The sequence below is a fragment of the Zonotrichia leucophrys genome, chromosome 6 (genome assembly GCF_028769735.1).
Source record: "Zonotrichia leucophrys gambelii isolate GWCS_2022_RI chromosome 6, RI_Zleu_2.0, whole genome shotgun sequence".
Classification (NCBI taxonomy): Eukaryota; Metazoa; Chordata; class Aves; order Passeriformes; family Passerellidae; genus Zonotrichia; species Zonotrichia leucophrys.
This window is the reverse complement of record NC_088176.1, coordinates 34,985,741-35,002,907: the sequence shown is the minus strand read 5'-3', so window position 1 is coordinate 35,002,907 and position 17,167 is coordinate 34,985,741. Positions and strand designations below refer to the sequence as shown.

The 17,167-nt window shown below is 50.0% G+C and overlaps 1 protein-coding gene and 1 long non-coding RNA gene across 5 annotated transcripts; one reads left to right on the top strand and one right to left on the bottom strand.

Moving 5' to 3' along the window:
* The first annotated feature begins 4 nt into the window (after window positions 1-4).
* NUDT13 (nudix hydrolase 13) lies at window positions 5-11,019 on the top strand. 4 transcript variants are annotated; one of them, XM_064716724.1, is made up of 9 exons: window positions 5-275; window positions 5,306-5,416; window positions 6,271-6,410; window positions 6,912-7,019; window positions 7,374-7,480; window positions 8,306-8,431; window positions 8,643-8,754; window positions 9,894-10,048; window positions 10,602-11,019. In XM_064716724.1, exons 2-9 carry the CDS (start codon window positions 5,334-5,336, stop codon window positions 10,794-10,796), a joined length of 1,026 nt encoding a protein of 341 aa, XP_064572794.1. In that variant the 5' UTR covers window positions 5-275; window positions 5,306-5,333; the 3' UTR covers window positions 10,797-11,019. The 4 variants fall into 4 exon arrangements, with proteins under 4 accessions (XP_064572794.1, XP_064572793.1, XP_064572796.1 ...); XM_064716723.1 differs by lacking the exon at window positions 5-275 and adding an exon at window positions 3,949-4,053; XM_064716725.1 differs by lacking the exon at window positions 5-275 and adding an exon at window positions 5,130-5,148.
* On the bottom strand, window positions 707-2,397 carry LOC135449566 (uncharacterized). The gene is made up of 3 exons (XR_010440764.1): window positions 2,265-2,397; window positions 1,804-1,913; window positions 707-1,554 (listed from the first exon to the last, which is right to left on the bottom strand). It is a non-coding gene; the product is annotated as an uncharacterized LOC135449566 (long non-coding RNA).
* Window positions 11,020-17,167: the final 6,148 nt, after the last annotated feature.

Genomic DNA, 17,167 nt, shown 5'->3' with positions numbered 1-17,167 from the left:
TGGGTCCCCTCGGCCCGGGGACACCGCGCACGTGGGACCGGCCCGGGACCGCCACCGGCCCGGGTGCTGCGAGCTGGGAACAGCCCCCGAGCCAAGGCCGGTGGGAAGCACGGAGCCGGAGCGGTGTTTTTGGAGTAAAAGTTGCCAGAAAGGCCCAGAACGCCGGTCCCGTACCTTGCTGCCAGGGCAGCTGGGCTCAGCACTAGGGAATCAGTCCGGGATCATCGAGGCTGCAGCGCTCCGAACCCTCTCAGGTGCTTTAAAAAGCTGCTTGGGTGAGTTTTGCTCGGAGAGATCGATGCTGCCTGCTCTTTGCTTTCTACGGTTTCCTAAATAAACTGGTTGTTTGCTCATTCCAGCCATTCAGTTAGAATCAGAGACATTCCCAAGCGTTTTTCCCCATCTCTTTAGGTGAGGGTTTCAAGGCAAGGATCACCTCACTAGCGCAGCCAGCCTTCCATCTTTGCCCTTTCAATTGGTGCTCACTCCCACCTGGAAATCTTTCACAACAACAACAGAGAGCTGGCAAAGGCACAGCAGGGCCAACCCCCCCTCTAACACACACTGTTATCAGGGTGACTGCCCTAAAACCACCTCGTCCAGAAGAGGGACCTGGAGGCTGCAGCTGAGATTTCTTCCTGTACCCAGACTGTCACCTCAGCTCCCACCCGAAGGGACAAAGCCTTGGGTGTTTTGTCCCATTTTAGGGGGTGCAGGAGACACAAACAAGGGCATGAGGTGAATGTATTTGTTTCTTGTCCAGCTGTGGACACAGATGTGTCCACACAGCTGACAGCAGAGCAGGAAGAAGGCCAGTTTTTAGTGGAACTATGCATCAAAAAATAAGCCTTCCCTTCCTCTCATTCTGGTCGCCTTCCAACAGAAATACAACTCCTACAACTAGCAGGAAACTCTGGAATGTTATCCAAGCTGAGGCATCCAGTTAAAGCCCTGTTATCCAGAGAGTCCCTAACATCTAGCCAGAGATTTAACAGCAGCTTCTAGAGATTTGGCAAAACCTCACACACTGCAGAGGCACAGGCAGACTTCTTCAAGCAAGGTCTGCTGCTTTCTCATCCTCTTTTGCACTCTCCAGATATTTTTAGGAAGTGAGGCAGGCAGTGGGGGACACCAACAAATCCATCAGGAGGGGGGTGAAGGCTCCAGCTCGTTAGATTTGATTAATGAGGTTGCTGAGTCACATTTATATCAATCCACATTAACTCAAAAGGCCCAGCTGATTAAAAGGTCCATCATATACATGACAGACATGATTCTAACTTCAGAGAAAAGCCAGATTTTGGGTGGTTTGCATCTAAAATATAATGATGGGGGGAAGGCTACTCATTGGCTTTCCTTTTAAAGAAGTGGTTTGTCTTTCCCTAAGCTTATCCTAAAAAAAGGATTTTTTTTCTTTCCAAAAAGTTCCTTGAGGCTTGACCACAAGTTTTTGATGTGAATTTGCTGGTTCCATGTATTTAAGGCAATTAACAGTTGTTTTACAAGGGCCAGCTGTTAGCAATTCTAATGCTTATTTCTGCTTATTGGGGGCAACTGGAGAGGCACAAAAGAGAAAGGAAAAGCAAGATTAGTAGTATAACCATTATTAGCCTGGAATTACATTTTCCAGCTGCTTTTATGGCTTGGAAAAATCTTTTACCAACTCTTAACCCCAATATGAGTATATTTTACAATAGAAAATTGAAGAAAAATAATATATATTTTAGATATAATAGATTTAAGATTAGATATAATAAATTTAATAAAAATAATAATTTATGCAACACAGGACCAAAGATTTACCTTGATTTTGTCCATGTAAGAGATGATGTTCCCTGGGTCCTCTTTGCCTGCTCCTTTGGTTTGCTCTTACTGCATCAGGAGAATTTCTGGGATTTGTTTCCTCTGGGGCCCTGCCAAAGCTGAAATTGGTAAGCTACACAAAGCTGTCAGAGATGCATTTCTGTGTCCAGGCCCTCACTTCACTCCCAGGATTGCTCCCAGCACAGGGTACAATGTCTGCAAGGGACTGATATAAACAGTTTACAGATGCAACTCGCTCAACCTGGAGCCCCAAAAATGCTTACAAAGAAACAACTCAAGTGCCAAAACAACAGCTGGCATTTATGCTCTTTGAATTAAGTGAATAAATGACAAGCCAGCCTCTGTTTTGAAATCATGCCCCTTGCTGACATGCTGCAGAAGTACCTAACAGGGTATTTGAGGTGTGAACCCTGGAAGAGGAGGCACAAGGGATCTCTCACCGAGGGCTTGGCTTGCCCCAGGTCGGACCAGCAGCAGTGCAGACTCTTATCTCATTACTTATCTTCCTGAGGCACAGGGCTAGGTGGGCATGGTTGGGCTGATCCAAGCCATGAGGGTTTGAGCTCACCTAACAAGGAGAGACCAGAGCACTGCCCTGCCCTGCTGCCCTGGCTTTTAGTCCTTCCTGTGACAGGAGCACTCACCAACACCTGGCTGCTCTGTGCTGAACCAGCTGGAAAGGCTGGCCCCAGATTTGATGTCCCAAGCATCTCCCCCAGCTGCTTCCCTCTAAAGCCAGCTCCTCTTGCAAGATCCATATCTGGGGGTATTTAGGGTCAGTAAATCTGTTAGTTTGTTTTAACAGCAGGGTGGATACTTCCCTTAGAGATTATATTTCAATCCTTTATCTTATTAAGGGAAGATGTGTTTTGTCCATTAATCCAATTAGTTTGCTGGATTAATAAGACTGGGCTTGCTTTGTTTCAGGAAGCATAAAAATAGCAGTCAAGCATAATTAAAGCTAAACTTGTGAGTAACTCTGGTAACGAGAGCACTATTTCCCTGGGTATTCTGTTTATTTTTACAAGCCATGCTCTCAGATTACATGACGTGAATTCTCGATTAGAACAGCTCAATTCATGACCAAAAAGCAACAGGCTGCCCTGAAAACATTTACTTTTTGTATGTTTATAAAATTCTCTTTGTGCTAAATATAGTCAGGTAGGCTCCAACCCAGAATCATGTTTTCAATACTCGAGAGGAATCTGTTGGATTGCAAAGGAATGAAAGTGATTTGTCATTATTGTGACGTGTCCTGGCACAGGGTGCTCTCTGATCAGAGCTGTTCAATCCAGCTGTGGGTATTTGGGTGCTCGAGCACTGAACAGCTCCAGCCTTTGGATATATCCAGCTGTCGGAATCTGAAATGCAAGGAACTCTCAAAACTTTGAGCCTGTAAACCAAGGCTTAAAATGAAACACAGGATTTGATTTGAGACCTTGGAAAAAACTTCCAAACTTAAGTGCTAAAAGCAAAAATGTAGATTTTTAGTTTAAACCAAAAAACGTTAAGCTAAGTAAAAAAAAGTTTGGAGTTGTAAAGTTTAAGGTACAAAAAACACCTTACAAAAATAAACAAAAGAATTAAAATACAATATTATAAGTTTATCATTAATATAATTAACTAAAACATAACATAATTAACTTTAAAAGCTTACACTGAAACATAAATGCATTAAAAATATTTAAAGGTTAAGTTAAAAAACCATAAATATCCTTATTAACAATATTTTAGCAATATTTTATCCTTACTAATGATATTTTATCCTTAAAAAGTCTTATAACTAAAAATCTTGTAACTTTCTAAACCATACCATAACAACATAAACCGAACTCACCCTTCCTACCTATATAAAAATTTTTAAAAAATAAACTACATCATCAAAAATAACTCCAAAAGTCCCATCTCAAATTCCTTCCAAAATCAAAATTTGGAAATAAATGATCACAAATGATGCCCCGTGTGATTTTTGGCATCTTTTCCTATTCGAGGACGTGTGGTCCTTTACTTTAAGCAACCCTTCCGTGGTGGGGATACAAAACCCAGAGAAGCTTGGGGTGGGGGGAAAAGGAGGAGAAAAGAGAAAGTAAGGAACAGGAACACGCTGCAGCCTGTACAGAACTACAATTCCCAGCGCTCCCGGTGCGGGAAGAGCGGCTGGAGCGCAGCGGAGGGGCGGGCCGGGCTCTGCCGCTGACCGGGGCCGGCGCTGCTTCCGCACACGGCGCAGTGAGTGGGGAACGCGCGGGGAAGGGCGGCCCGACCCCGCTCCTGCCTCCTGGGGTTCTCCAAAGCTCGGGGATCTCTGGAGGTGCAGGCAGCGCTGTCTGGGAGTTTTCATGGTCCCAGCCAAAGCCTGGCGCGGTGGTTGCTGGAGAGGAAGGGGTTAAGCGCCTGTCGCCCTCGGGTCGGGGCAAAAAGCTCTTCCTTCCCTTTGTCCCAGCCGGGGACAGCGCTGCCGCTCGTTCCGGAGCAAAGGCGGCGCTCCGGTTCAGCGCCGGGACGTTCGCACGGCGATTGCTGCGAGACACACACAGGGCTGTCCCCCCACCCAACCCTCTGTGACACGGCCTGTGTGGCAGCCACCCTCCTCACAGGTGTCAGCACCAGCGTGCCCAGCTCCCACTGCTCCCCGTGGCTTCCCGAAGGGATTGTCCCAGTCCGGGCGATCTGGGGCGGAGATGTCCAGAGCCACGAGGCAAAGTCAGCGCGTGTAAATAGGAGCCTGTGCTGAGGCACCTCTCAGGCTGCCATCACTGACCTGTGCTGAAGGAAGAGCTCTCAGACTCTTCCTGGCACTGCCTGAGTGTCTGTAACAAAGTAAAGGTGACTTGCTCCATAAAGGGGTTTGTGTTCTATGGCTGCAGAGTGCGATGTTCTCAGTGACCACCAGGGACTGTGCACCACAGTTCGCTTCTGTCTCGGGTCTCTGGCTATTTTTGACATCCTGAAGCCGAGGTCAGGCTTTCAGCCTGGGCTGAAAACGTGCTGTGATTCTTTGGCACAAAAAGCGTTTGTAGCTGGAGATGATCCCGCTCAGCTGCAACTGCTGTCCCCTGTCTAGCTCAGGGAATTCTCTTGCACAGCTGATATTTTGTCTTTCTCTCCTGGCATCAGTGCCTTTCCCACAGATCCACTGTGTGCTGCAATAGGATGTGTGGTTGGATCGAGGCCATTACAACTGTGTAGGAAACCAGCAAAAGAGCAGCCACCTTCTCTGCCCTTTTCCCCAGGGACACAGGAATTGGGAGAGAAAGGTCTAATCTAGTCTTATAAGCAAGTTCTGGAAGAGCTGTGTACACTCAGAGATGGAAACAAACTGAGGTATCTTGAAGTGGAGTTTGAAGTGTGACTGAAGTGATCATTTTAGAAAGCAGATTCTGCAGATGCTGTGAGAGGGAGATTTACCTGGTTATTGCACCTCTTAAATCAAACTTAACCTTGCAGGGCTGCTGCATTACATTTTATGCTCTTTTTTTAGGCAGAGACACCAGCTGTAGGTGTTGGTTATGGCTGCAGTGTATCAAGCACTTCACAGGAGAGTTTCCTCCCTTGCCTGCAGGTTGCACTCCACCTATGTGAGAAAAATGAGGTAAGTTCTCATCTGATTCCTGAGTACTGGAGGCCAGAGCTTGGCACAAGCAGCCCTACCTCATCCTGACCTGGGGGTTAATCCTTTACCAGTTCAGCCATCACACACAAATAAATGCTTTGTGAGCTCTGTGAAGGGTAATAGCCAAGCCTCTGGGCTCCCTTCACCACTGGTAGGAACTGCTTCTCTCAGGCTGAAGCTCTGTTAATGATTGCCTGTCCTGCCTAGAGGGCTCCTACAATACCAGGAAGACTTGAAGTGATGCTGCTCACCTCTTTTTAAATACTGCTCCAAACAGCCTGCAAGGAGAATATGCTGACACCCTTTTCCCAATGATTTTTTTTTCCTAACTCAGCTCCAGCCAGCTGTGCCCCAAGACTTGGTTTTTACCCCTCACATCAGTGTGACAGGTACAACATAACACATGTAGTCTGATGGGAACCAGATTCAACAGCAGAAGTGCTCAGCAAAACAGCATTTGGAGCCATCCAAATTCACAGAATATTCCAAGCTGGGAGGGATTGGGTGTGTAAAGGGAAGATCAAGGTTTCCTGCAGCCTTTACAGCAGACCTTTTGGATTGAGAGACTGGGTTACTGATCTTTTTGCATGTCCAGACTTGAGGGTACTCATGTGGTAGGTAAGAACTGCAGTATTTTCTGCCACACAAACTTCACTAGAGGCTGCAGTCCACCAAAGAGTAACTCAGCTGTCAAAACTCTCCAAGCACGTGGAGTACCTTAAATCTGATCTGTCCATTCAGCCCCCCTGCTCTGTGCAAAATAAAGGCCTCCAAATAAGCAAGAATCTCAAGATGATCTTCAATTCATCTTCCCAATCATTTTCTCACTGCAGATACTTAAATCAGTTAAAGGAAGATGACAGCCTTTGTAGACAAGCTCAGACCTCAGGAACTTTCTACCTCTTTCACAATCTCTCCCCCTTCCTGCAGAAAGTTGGGAAGAAATATTTGGTACCACAGCTCAGTGCAGCAGGTAAGAAAGAAATCAGTGCATCCAGAAAGAAACAGCTGGTGGATCACACAGCTGAAATGAAACAGAGACACACACATGGTATCAACCTGATCTGTTCTGAGCTGATCAGGTTTAAACATTTGGAACTGTGCCTTTTGAAGAGAAAGGGCTGGCAGGAAAACAAACAAGGCCTTACTGACAAATGTCTTTTGGGTGTAATGTAGGAAAAGTTTTCTTTGAGAGAAAGCTATTGGCTGGTGCAGGACAAAAGCAATGGACAGCTGCTTCCCAGGCATTACAACATTGGGACCTTTAGCCTGACATGATCTAAACTTCCTACAGCTTAGGAGCAAAGCCAGATTTTAGGTTTCTACCTGTGTGGGATCACTGGTCTGGTCCCCTTTCCCATGTGGGCATTCTGCTTTGAGCCAAGATTGCCTGTGCCTTGAGGATCCAGAGAGCAAATCCAGAGATGCTTTTGCTTTCATCACAGCTTTCTCTTCCCCTTTCCCTGCTGTTCAGAGATGAGACAGATTCTGGGGAAGCTGCAGGAGGCCGAGCAGTGGATGGAGAAGTCGGTGCTGATCGGATGTTCGGACGAGCACAGGCCGCACTTCGCACTGGATTTAGGTTGGGATGGCTCCTCTTCCTCTTTTTGTTTGATGCACTGGGATCAAACAAATCCCTAATCCTTGGGAGGACCTGTCCTGCCAAGGAGGGCTGGGTTGGGTCTCTGTAGGGGCTCTTGTGAGCGTGGCAGGTCATGGGCTGCAACTGCTGCTCCTATGCCTGTGTGTGTTAGGAAAGGTGGCTGGGGGAGGCACTCACATTTGGGAATGCTTCCCCTGATGTGGTTCACTTCCATGGGAACTCCCAGAAACTGTATATTGGAACAGCAAAGGGCATAAAATTGGAATAATAGCAATAATAGCTGAAATTTATGAGATCAAATTTTCATTTTTTCTTTTTCTTTCCCTCGAACAGGAGCCTTGGATAAATCAGTCATTGAGGCAGAACTGCAGGGATCATTTACTAACCTACGGAAGGCTCTCTTTGTCGTGGACAGGAAGGATTCTCCTTTGCTGGCTTCAGTATTGGACTGGGCTTTTTACTTTAGGGAGCTTTAGTCTCTAACATCAACCCTTGTCCTCATCTCCCACATTGTTTTATGGTCTAATATTGTAGAAGTACCTACTGTAGACTTTCAGGGACTTAGATACAGACACACTATAAATTACAACAGTTTTCCCAAATTTGTAGTCCCAAAAGGAAGATACAAGGGAAACAGAAAAGTGACTTTAAAATGACTGCAGTAATTTATGCCATTTAGCTGAAATGTGCTAAATCACAGCAATCCCAGTTTGTCCTCAGCTCAACAACTGTCAGGCAAACTGGGAATCACAAACAAACTTACATGTCTTCTCTGAGAGCTGCTCTTTTAAATCCTCTCCCTTATAAGCGGGTGCCCTGTGTTTGGAAGGCCTAAGAAAAGGCCTGTGTGTGAAAATCAGCTGTCCTGATCCATAAGAAGAAATAGCTCGTGTTTCCTTTCCTGCTCTATAATGTTTGTGATGCCTGGGCTATTTTTCAAGAAGATATTCAGGGCTGGAGACTCTTTAAAATAGTCCAGCTCCCAACACAACTCCCATTATGTCCCAATAAACAACAGCTCTTGTCCACCTCCCCCAAACATACTCAAATTTCGAAGCAGCAAACATGGATTGCAGAATCTGCCACTTTCAAAGGACTGCCCATACTTCATTCACCTTTCTGAGGCTTCCAAAGATAATCAGAGTTTATCCCCATGACTGCACACCAAGCATTGTTCATGGAGACTGCTCTGAATTATTTCTTCCCCCTAGGTATATATATATGTATATATATATAAGTGAGTTTGTGCTCCTCTGTGTTGGCAGGCCCAGTCCCTCCTGCGGTGGCACGATTCCCACCAGTACTGCAGCAGAACTGGGCAGCCCACTGAGAAGAACCCAGCTGGCAGCAAACGTGTCTGCCATGCCAGTGGAGTCACTTACTACCCTCAGGTGAGCCCTGGCAGCACAGGGCAGGGACACAGGGACAGGAGGGCAGCGCTGCTGGCTCACCCCTGGGGGGAGGAGGAAGAGGGATCTGTGCCTAGCTGGGTACTCTGTCTTTAGTGGTAAGCCAGCGACCCTCAACCAGCCAGGAAAAGCAAAAATTTGCACTTACTTTTTTTGTCTGAAGCCCTTGTTTTGCTTTGGGTGCATGTGGCAGGTGTCTCCAGTGGTCATCACCCTGGTGTCTGATGGGAGCCGCTGCCTCCTGGCCCGACAGCCCTCGTTTCCCCCGGGGATGTTCACAGCTCTGTCAGGCTTCTGTGACATGGGTGAGTGCTTCTGATCCAGCACAGTGGCCCTGGGCATGTGGGGTGTGGGGACATCTGCTGGGATAAATCACACGGGACTCCATGTTCTTCATGGAGGAAAAAGCCCATTCTTTAGTCACATAACTCATTTTTATACAGTTTTACAGACCTCATGTGTGACTCCAATTGGTCAGTAGCTTTCTTGCCAACTACTTTATTGGTAACTAAAAAGTTGTTACCCTCACTCAAACCACCGGTGTGTATGTGCAGGAAAAGTTGTTTGTGAGAGATAGAAAAATGAAAACTATCTAACAGTGTAAAAACAGTCTATACAAGTGCAAGTTGTCTTTCACCCAGTGATATTGTTATGCTAACGAACTGCTCACACCAGGATTGCTTTCACGTGGGAACTTGCAAAATGCTGGCTTTGACAAGGCCAGCCAGTGACCCCAGGAGAGCAGGCTGGATTCCATGAAGCCTTTCTTTATGATTTTTCTACCTTACTGCAAGAGACATCAGCCATAATCCCTGTTCACAGAGGAGGATGGACACACAGGTGATGTGTCCCCATCCCCAGATGCGTTCAAGGCCAAGCTTGAGCAGCCTTTGAGCAGCCTGGTCTAGCAGAAGTGTCCATGCTGATAGTAGGGGGTTGGAACTAAATGATCCTTAAAGCCCCCCCTTTGGACCCAAACCAGTGTGTGATTCTGTAACAGCTGGGAAACAAAACCCCATTATATCTAAATAGATCAGTGTTTGCATGCAGACAGTACCTGGAAGGAATGGGAATTAGGTGTCTAGCAGTTCTTCTAGTCCCTGATAGCAAACATAAGCTTTAAATTTGCTGGGTTATAACCCCTGATCCTTTTAAAATCCATTTTGCTTACAAGAAAAACTACAGACCTCTCATTACAGGAGGGAAAATGGCTTAAAATTGAATTGTTCTGTCCACCATCTGTATGTAGATGGGGCCAAAAATGTCTCTGGTGCCTGTGTTTATCAGAGGTTGATGAATTTAATGGAGCATCCCGTCAGCAAGTGTTTCCAGGACAGCACAGCTGCAGCTCCTGCGGGTGGGAATGAGCGTGTCCTGCGTTTCCCTCACCACGGTTCGCTGCCCTGAGGCCGGGCCGTCCTTGCCTAACTGCGGTTGCTTCTAGGTGAGAACGTGGAGGAGGCAGTGCGGCGAGAAGTGGCCGAAGAGGTGGGGCTGGAGGTGCAGTCGCTCCGCTACTCGGCGTCCCAGCACTGGCCCTTCCCCAGCAGCTCCTTAATGATTGCCTGCCACGCCCTGGTGGGAGCGCAGCGGGCGGAGGTGAGCGCCTCGGGCTCCCCGAGCTATTCCTCTGCCTGCCTCAGGCAGCAAAGCCTCCTTCAGCCCACAGAATTTAGTTAGGAGAGCACCAAACCCTCCGTAAATGCAACTTTCCATTGGCTTTTTCTGCAAGTGCAGAAGAAACTTTGGAACAATCCCATCATCTCCTGTTGCAAGGTGCCAGATTTCACTCAGGTCACTGTGTACCCAAGCCCAGAGCCCAACAGCCCTGGATTTTTCCCTCTGAACTTTGCAGAGGAGGTTCCCTCACATATTTGCCAGAGAACACTCAGATTCCACCACGTTAATTACTGTGCTCAGCCACTTTGCTTTGCCACAACAGAGCGGGGTTGGTTTGTGGCTTCCCTAAGGAAGCCAGCACAACAAAGTACTGGTGGATAGAAATATCCTTCCCTGGGCTGGCATCAGTGCCTAATTCAGGCATGAATGTAGCACTCTGGGCATTCCAGAATGGGATCTCTGTGGAGGCAAGGTACCACTGCCCACATTCAAAGCTGATTTAAGGAACTGGTGTCCTCTGAATTCTTTCCAGATCAGTCTGGACACCCTGGAGCTGGAGGAAGCCCGTTGGTTTGGCCTGGAGGAAATTGTGGAGGGTCTCAAGAGGGAGCCCAGCTCTTCCAAGCAAGATGATGGCAGTTTTTTACCCTGGTTCCCTCCCAAACAGGCCATTGCTCACCAGCTGATCCGTGAGTGGCTTCAGCAGCAAAGTGCCCAGACAGCTTAGGCAGGGCTTCATCCACTCTGTGATTCCACCAGAACTGTCAAAGCTCCACAGAAAAGATTCCAAAGCTCCTGGAGGCAAGGGCTCTGTCACAGCGAGGGCAGCACTCAGACACACTGACCTACAAAGGTCTCTGAACTGGTCTGACAGGCCCATGTACAGTGGATCACCTCTGAGATCCCATGGTTTGAAGTAAATGTACAATAAAATTCTTAATTCCAAAGCATCCAAGTTGTTGTGACCAGCTGTCACTGGCCCCAAGGCACCAATGCCCCATTTTCATCCACTTTTTCTGTCTTGGGTGGACATTGAATGCACCCTTTTTCTCAGAACAAAAATAAAGGGAGAGTGGCACTTTCCAGTGTCTCTGTTTATATGGATCTGGGAGAGCTGTCAGAAACCAGATGGAAAGCCACTGCCTGTTTGCTCTCCTTCTCTCGCTTCCCATTCAATCTTCTGTTTTCATATAAAATACCCTTTTTTTTTTTTTTTTTTTGTAAATGTTAAATGGGCTTCTATATTTTCCTCACTGGTAAGACAGTTTCTTCTGTCCCAAGAAAGAGAGAACAGAGCTATCTGGTGGTGGAGAGGGGAAGAGCAAGACTGCACATAAGCATTTTAGAAGACCACAGCTAATGCAAAGGTGACAGGAACTGCTACAACAAGAACTGCACTTAGAACAGAGAAAAATCTTGAAAGGATCAGGGCCTCTTACCCTGAGGCCAAAGTCTGAGCCTTGCCTGGAGAGCTGGTCTGATTTCACTGATGAAATGGGGCCACCTCTCTGGAGGGAGAACAACAAGGGAACCACCTGGACAAGGAAAGTGAAAGAGACGAGACACTTTGGTGAAAGGATGTTTGATCTGCTGCTGACTCGGGCTGACAGTCCCTTCTGCCTGCTTGGTCAGAGCTCAGATGCCAAGACTGCAAAGCCAGGTGCCTGAAGGGGACAGGGATGTGTCCCTGACTGCCACCACTGCGATTCACTGCAGGTGAGCAGTGGGAAAAATCTGCAGTCCTGACACCTGAGCAACAAGTAAAAAAACAAGTCTTTCACACCTTTGAGACACACTGTGTTTGCTTAGGTTACTTTTACTTCAGGAGGTTGGGAGGGGATTCCTTCAGGCCATGGTGGTATCTGCAAACACCCTTCCTGGTATTTTAGCTACCAGTGAGAGAAAAAGTCTTTTCAATCTACTCAAATAGGGGATTCTTTGGTAGAGCTAGAACACCTACAAGATAATAATCACATCACATCTTTGGAAAAGCATTACATTTTAAACTGTTTTATAAAATCCTCAGACCCTTTTGACTTAGTTATGAAACAACATTGGTGGCCTCCATTCATGATGTTAAGCTAGCAGGAGTGATGATAGGCAGTACCCAGCCCTGAGCAGGACAGAAAAATTAGGTGAGGGACATTGTCCTCACTTGCATTTGCCTCAGAAATCTGTCTGAAGCCTGAAGAACATTCACTGTAGTCAAGACAGGACATGCTCCATAAAGGCAAGTGACTAGAAAATTTTTGGGGAAAAAGAAAAGGGCGCTGCGGGGGGTTTTTTGGGGTTTAACCAAAAAGCCGGGCAACCCGGGTTGGGCCGGGGGGTTTAACAAAAAACCCCAGTTAAATTTAAAAAAAATTTTCCCCCCCTTTTTTTTTTTTTTCGCGGTAAATTGAAAAAAACCCCCCCCCACCCCCCGGGGCCCAGCTGGGGGCCCCTTTTTTGGGCCCTTTTTGGGTTTTTTTTTAAAATTTTAAAAAGGGGGAAAAGGGGGCATTTAAAAAAAAAACCCCCGGGGGAAGGGGGGGAAGGGGGGCCCCAAAAAAAAAACCCCAAAACCCGGGGGAAAAAGGGGGGCGCGGGTTTGGGCCGGGGAAGAAAATTCTGGGGAAAAAACCTTTTTTGGTTTTGGGGGGTGGGGTTTTTTCCCCCCTTAAAAAAAAAAAAAGGAACGCCCGTTTTGGTCCCACCCCTGCCCCCCGGGGGGGACCCCCCCTTTTTTTCCCCCCCAAAACCGGTTTTTTAAAACCCTTTTTTTTTTTCCCCAAAAAGGGCCGGGGCCGGGGGACCCTAAAAAAACCCCGGGCCCCCCCAAAAGCCCCTTCCCCCCCCATTTTGCCCGGGGTTTTTTCCCTTTGGGCTTTCCCCGTGGGGGGGCCTTTCCCCTTGCCCATTTTGGGGCCCCAATGGGAGCCCTTCCCGGCAAACCCGGGCCTCCCCCCGGGCCCCAAACTGGCAGGGGGCCCTTTTGGGCCGGGCCCCCCCCCCGGATTCCCGGGGGGGGAACAGTGGGCAAAACCCCCCGGGCCTTTTTCCCCCCCCAAGGGGCCCATTTGGGGCCCCGGGGGGGGCCCCCCGGCCCTTGCGGGGGGCGGGGGCCCCGGGGGGGTCCTGGGGGCGGGGAGGGGGGGGGGCCCGGCCGGGGGGTGTCCCGGGGTTGTTTTCCCCCCCCAATTTCCCTTTTTTTTTCCCCCTTTTTTGGGGCCCCCTTTTCCCTTTTTTCTGGTTTCCGCCCCCCCCTTTTAAAAAGGTTTTTTTTCATTTTCCCCCCCTTTTTTTGGGGGCCCCCCCTTTTTCCCCCCTTTTTTTTCCCCCCCCTTTTTTTTTTTTTTTAAATTTTTTTTTTTTCCTTTTTTTCCCTTTTTTTTCCCCCCCCCAAATTTTGGGATTTTTTCCCCCACCCTTTTTTTTTTTTTCCTTTTTTGGGGGGCCTTTTTGTTTTTTTTTTTAACCCCCTTTTTTTTGGGGGCCCCTCTTAAAATCCCCTAAAAGGGGGGGTTTTTTTTCCCAAAAAAACCCCCCCCACAACGGTTTTTGGCCCTTTAAATTGGGTTTTGGAAGGGCCCCCCTTTTGCCTTTTCCCTCATGGGGTTCCCGTCTTTTTAAAGAAAAATTTCCCCCCTTTTAAACCCCTGAAATAAAGGCGGGGTTTCTTTCCTTGTCCCCAACTTGGGGTTTGGGGGGGGCCCCCTTTGGGAAAAAGGGGGGAAAAAACCCCCAAAAAACCCAAAAAAACCCGGGGGGGGGGCCCTTAAAAGGGGGAAACCAACCCTTTCCCTCCCCAAATTTTTCCCCCCCCGGGCTTTTTCCTCCCTTTAAAATTTAAAAAAGGGGGGTCCGGGTTTTTCCTCGATAAGGGGCAGGAAAAGCCTTTCCCTAAAACCCCCGGGGGGCCCCGGCCTTGCGGGCCCCCCCGGGAAAAGGCGGAAAAAGGGGGTTTTGGGTGGCGGGCCCCGGGGGGTCCCCCCCCCGGGGGGTCAAAACCGGCCAGCCTGGGGTTTTGGCAAAAGACCCTTTTTTTGACCCGCGGGGGTTTCCCCCCCCGGGAGTCCCTCCTCTTTGGGCCTTTTCTTCCCGGCCCCCCAAAATTTTTATTTTTTTTGGGGGTTTTTTTTTAAAAGGGGGGAGAAGGCGCGTGAGGAAAAACCCCCCAGTTTTTTAAACAAAAAGGGGGTTCCGGGTTTTTTTTAAAAAGGTTGAAAAAAAAAGGGGTTGGCCGGCTCCCAATTTCCCGGGGTTTTAAAACGTAGTTTTCCTTTGGGGGGGAAACCCAAAAAATTTTGGGCCCCAAAAGGTTTAAAAAATGGGAGGGTTTTTTACCGACCTTTTTTTGGGGGGGCTTGCAAAAACTTTTTGGGGGGGTTTAAAAAAAATGCCTTTACCCAATAAACGGGGGGTTGCAAAAAAAAAGGGGTTTCCCCCCCCTTTCCCTTCTGGGGGCCCGGGGGCCCATGAACAACAACCCAAAGGGGGAAAAACCCAAAATCTTCCCCCCAAAAAAAAAGGGAAAGGGGACTTTTTAAATGTCTTTGGAAGGGGGAAAAAACCCGCTGAGTGTGCTGAGCGGGAAAACCCCCCTTTTGGCATCAGGCACCTGCTGTGGAGAATAGTCTGTTTTCTTTACCCCTCTTCTGCTTTTAAAGGATTGAGCCCTCCGGGGGGGAAATTTCCCCGGCTGGAGCAGGAAAAGGGATTTGTCCCCCCGGGGAAGAAGCGTGTTTTTATGTGACTGTAACCCCCCCCCTTCTGTCCCCCTTTTGGGGGGGGGGAGTGGGGAAATGGGGACAAAAATGAAGCCCCGGGGAAAGGGGAAACAGGGGGGGGTGCATTTTTAGGGTTTGGGGGCATTGGTTCCCTTTCTCTGATTTGTTTGATAATAAAATTTTTTGAAAATTTTTTTTTTCCCCCTCCGGGCCCCTTTTGCCCTGAGGGGGGGGATTTGGCTCCTCCTTGAGACCCGGCCTTTCCCGCTGTGTTCTGTTGCCCCCCGGGGAGGAGCGAGGCTAGAGCGCTTTTGCTGGGCCCCCGGGGACCCGGCCCCCCCCGCCCAGGGCCCCCCAAAAAACCCCCGCCCGCATTCCCCCCCCCCCTTTCCCGGCCCCACGGGGGCGCGGCTCCCCGGGCAGGCGGCCCCGGAGTTCAGAGGGGGAAAAAGGGGGCGGGGCAGGGGCAGCTGGTGCCAGTGGGGGAAAAAGGTTTTCTGGAGTGGCGGGGGGAGGGGAGGGGGGAAAGTGCTGCCAAAAAAAGGGGGGAGAAAGAGGGGCAAGGGGGGGGGGTTTGGGCCCTGGGGAGGCGGACTTTTGTTTGCAGCTCGGTGGGAGGAAAGGAAGAAAATGTCAAATCCTTTTCAAAAAAAGAGGGGAGAAAAAGCAGGGGGTGGGGAAACGCTGACAATTTGGGGTTTTAATTGATCTGCCTGAAGGGAGAGGCCGGGAAGAGTCCGGGGCACCCCCGGGCGCCCCCCCACCCGCCGGCGTTGCCATGTGGCTTGCCCTGCCCCTGGCCTGGCTGCAGCAGCCGCCTGCCCCAGAAGCAGCTTCCAAAAGGGCTGAGAATGGTCTTGAGGGCAACTGAAGAGGGAAACGCCTCGTTTTAGGAGGCTAAATTGAGGAAAAATCCCCCTTGATTTTCTTTTGATTCGGGATTTAACGGAGGGGAGACCGTCCTCATGCATCATTTAGGAATCTAAATGGAGAGGGAACCTCCGTTCTCCCCTTGATTCAAGGCTTTGAAGTGGCGACAAGAGGGAGTTTCCCCTTGATGTAGTTCACTACGAAATTGAAAAAGAATGGTAAAGACGAGCTGGCGCTGCCAGGTTTGGACTCAGTGTATCGCCGACAGGCACCGAGCGCCGAGAGCACGAGAGGCGCAGGGCGCTGTTGCCGGCCCCGGGCACCTGGCGAGGCCCAGCCCAAGAATCCCTGCGAGAATTCACTGTTGAGAGCCCCAGGAGCACCTTGCCCGGGCTGCGCTCCTTCTGCGGCCTCAGTGGCCTGGGCACCTCTGTCCTAGCAGGGCTTCTGTCGGGACAGGAGCCTCGGTGCCCCCGCGGCGCGCCACACGCTTTGCTGCCCCGCTCGCTCGCTCCTTTCCCTGCTGCTGCCGGCGCTCGGGATCGCTGCCGCCTGCCCCTGAGGCGAAGCCCCGCCCGCAGCGAGCTCTGCCGGGCCGTGGCACCAGCGGCAGTGCCCGCGAAGCCGAACCGGTGGGTGTGCCGGGAGCGGAGCGGCGGGCGTGTCATTCCGTTTGTCCCATTGCGGAGCGGCGGCGGTGGCCATAGCCCGGCGAGGCGGCGGCGGAGCTCGGCGGCGGCTCCAGCCCAGGTGGGACCCGCGGTCGGTGCAGCCGCAGCTCGGGGCTCGCTGCGGGCGGAGGGGGCCGCGGTGAGGGCCGGGGGGTTCTGCCGAGTTCCTGGTGCCGGCTTCCCCCGTGTGCCCCCTGCGCTGGCATCGCAGCCGAGGGAGCGGCTGCCCGCGCTCTCCTCCGTGCCCGGATGGTCGGGATGGAGCCGGCGCCGCGGCAGCGATGGCTCATCCCGGCTGCTCTCGCTAGGACGGAGGCGGCTGCTCCGTGCCCGGGACCGTTCCCGCCCGTGCGGCACCGGGCTGGGGGCCGCTGCTCGGGCGGGAGGTGTCCGTGCCCGGCTCGGGGCTGGCACGGCATGAACTTGAACGCAGTGCTGTTTTGCGGAGAAAAAGAAGAAACCTCACAACTTGTAAAAGTTGTAAAGCCGGTATGCTTTATTACGACGCGCGCCGGACGCAAGACTCCCCAAAAGGGCATGCGTACCCCTGAAGATTTCAGACCTCCTTTTATCCCCTTCCAAATGCATATGCATACAGTTTCACAATAAGTTCATACATATTCATCTTGCATGACACTTAGCACTAATTCTTCTTTATCGGAGGAATTCCTAGGTCGGGGCAGATTGACCTCGTGGTTTTTCTGTTTTTCTTTCTCTGTCTCCTCGCTGTCTCTGGACGCGGCCTCTCCTTCAGCTTTAGCTCCACAGACCTTTACCTCTCCTAGACACTTTACTAGTTCAGGATGGATATTCTGTCTCATTCCCCCCTTTCCTAGGAAATAAGTAAA

Coding starts and splice junctions, on each gene's coding strand:
- NUDT13 (XM_064716724.1), top strand. CDS start 5,334: ATGGCTGCAGTGTATCAAGCACTTCACAGGAGAGTTTCCTCCCTTGCC. Junction 7,481..8,305: donor ATTCTCCTTTGCTGGCTTCA/GTATTGGACTGG, acceptor CTGTGTTGGCAG/GCCCAGTCCCTCCTGCGGTG. Junction 8,755..9,893: donor GTCAGGCTTCTGTGACATGG/GTGAGTGCTTCT, acceptor GGTTGCTTCTAG/GTGAGAACGTGGAGGAGGCA.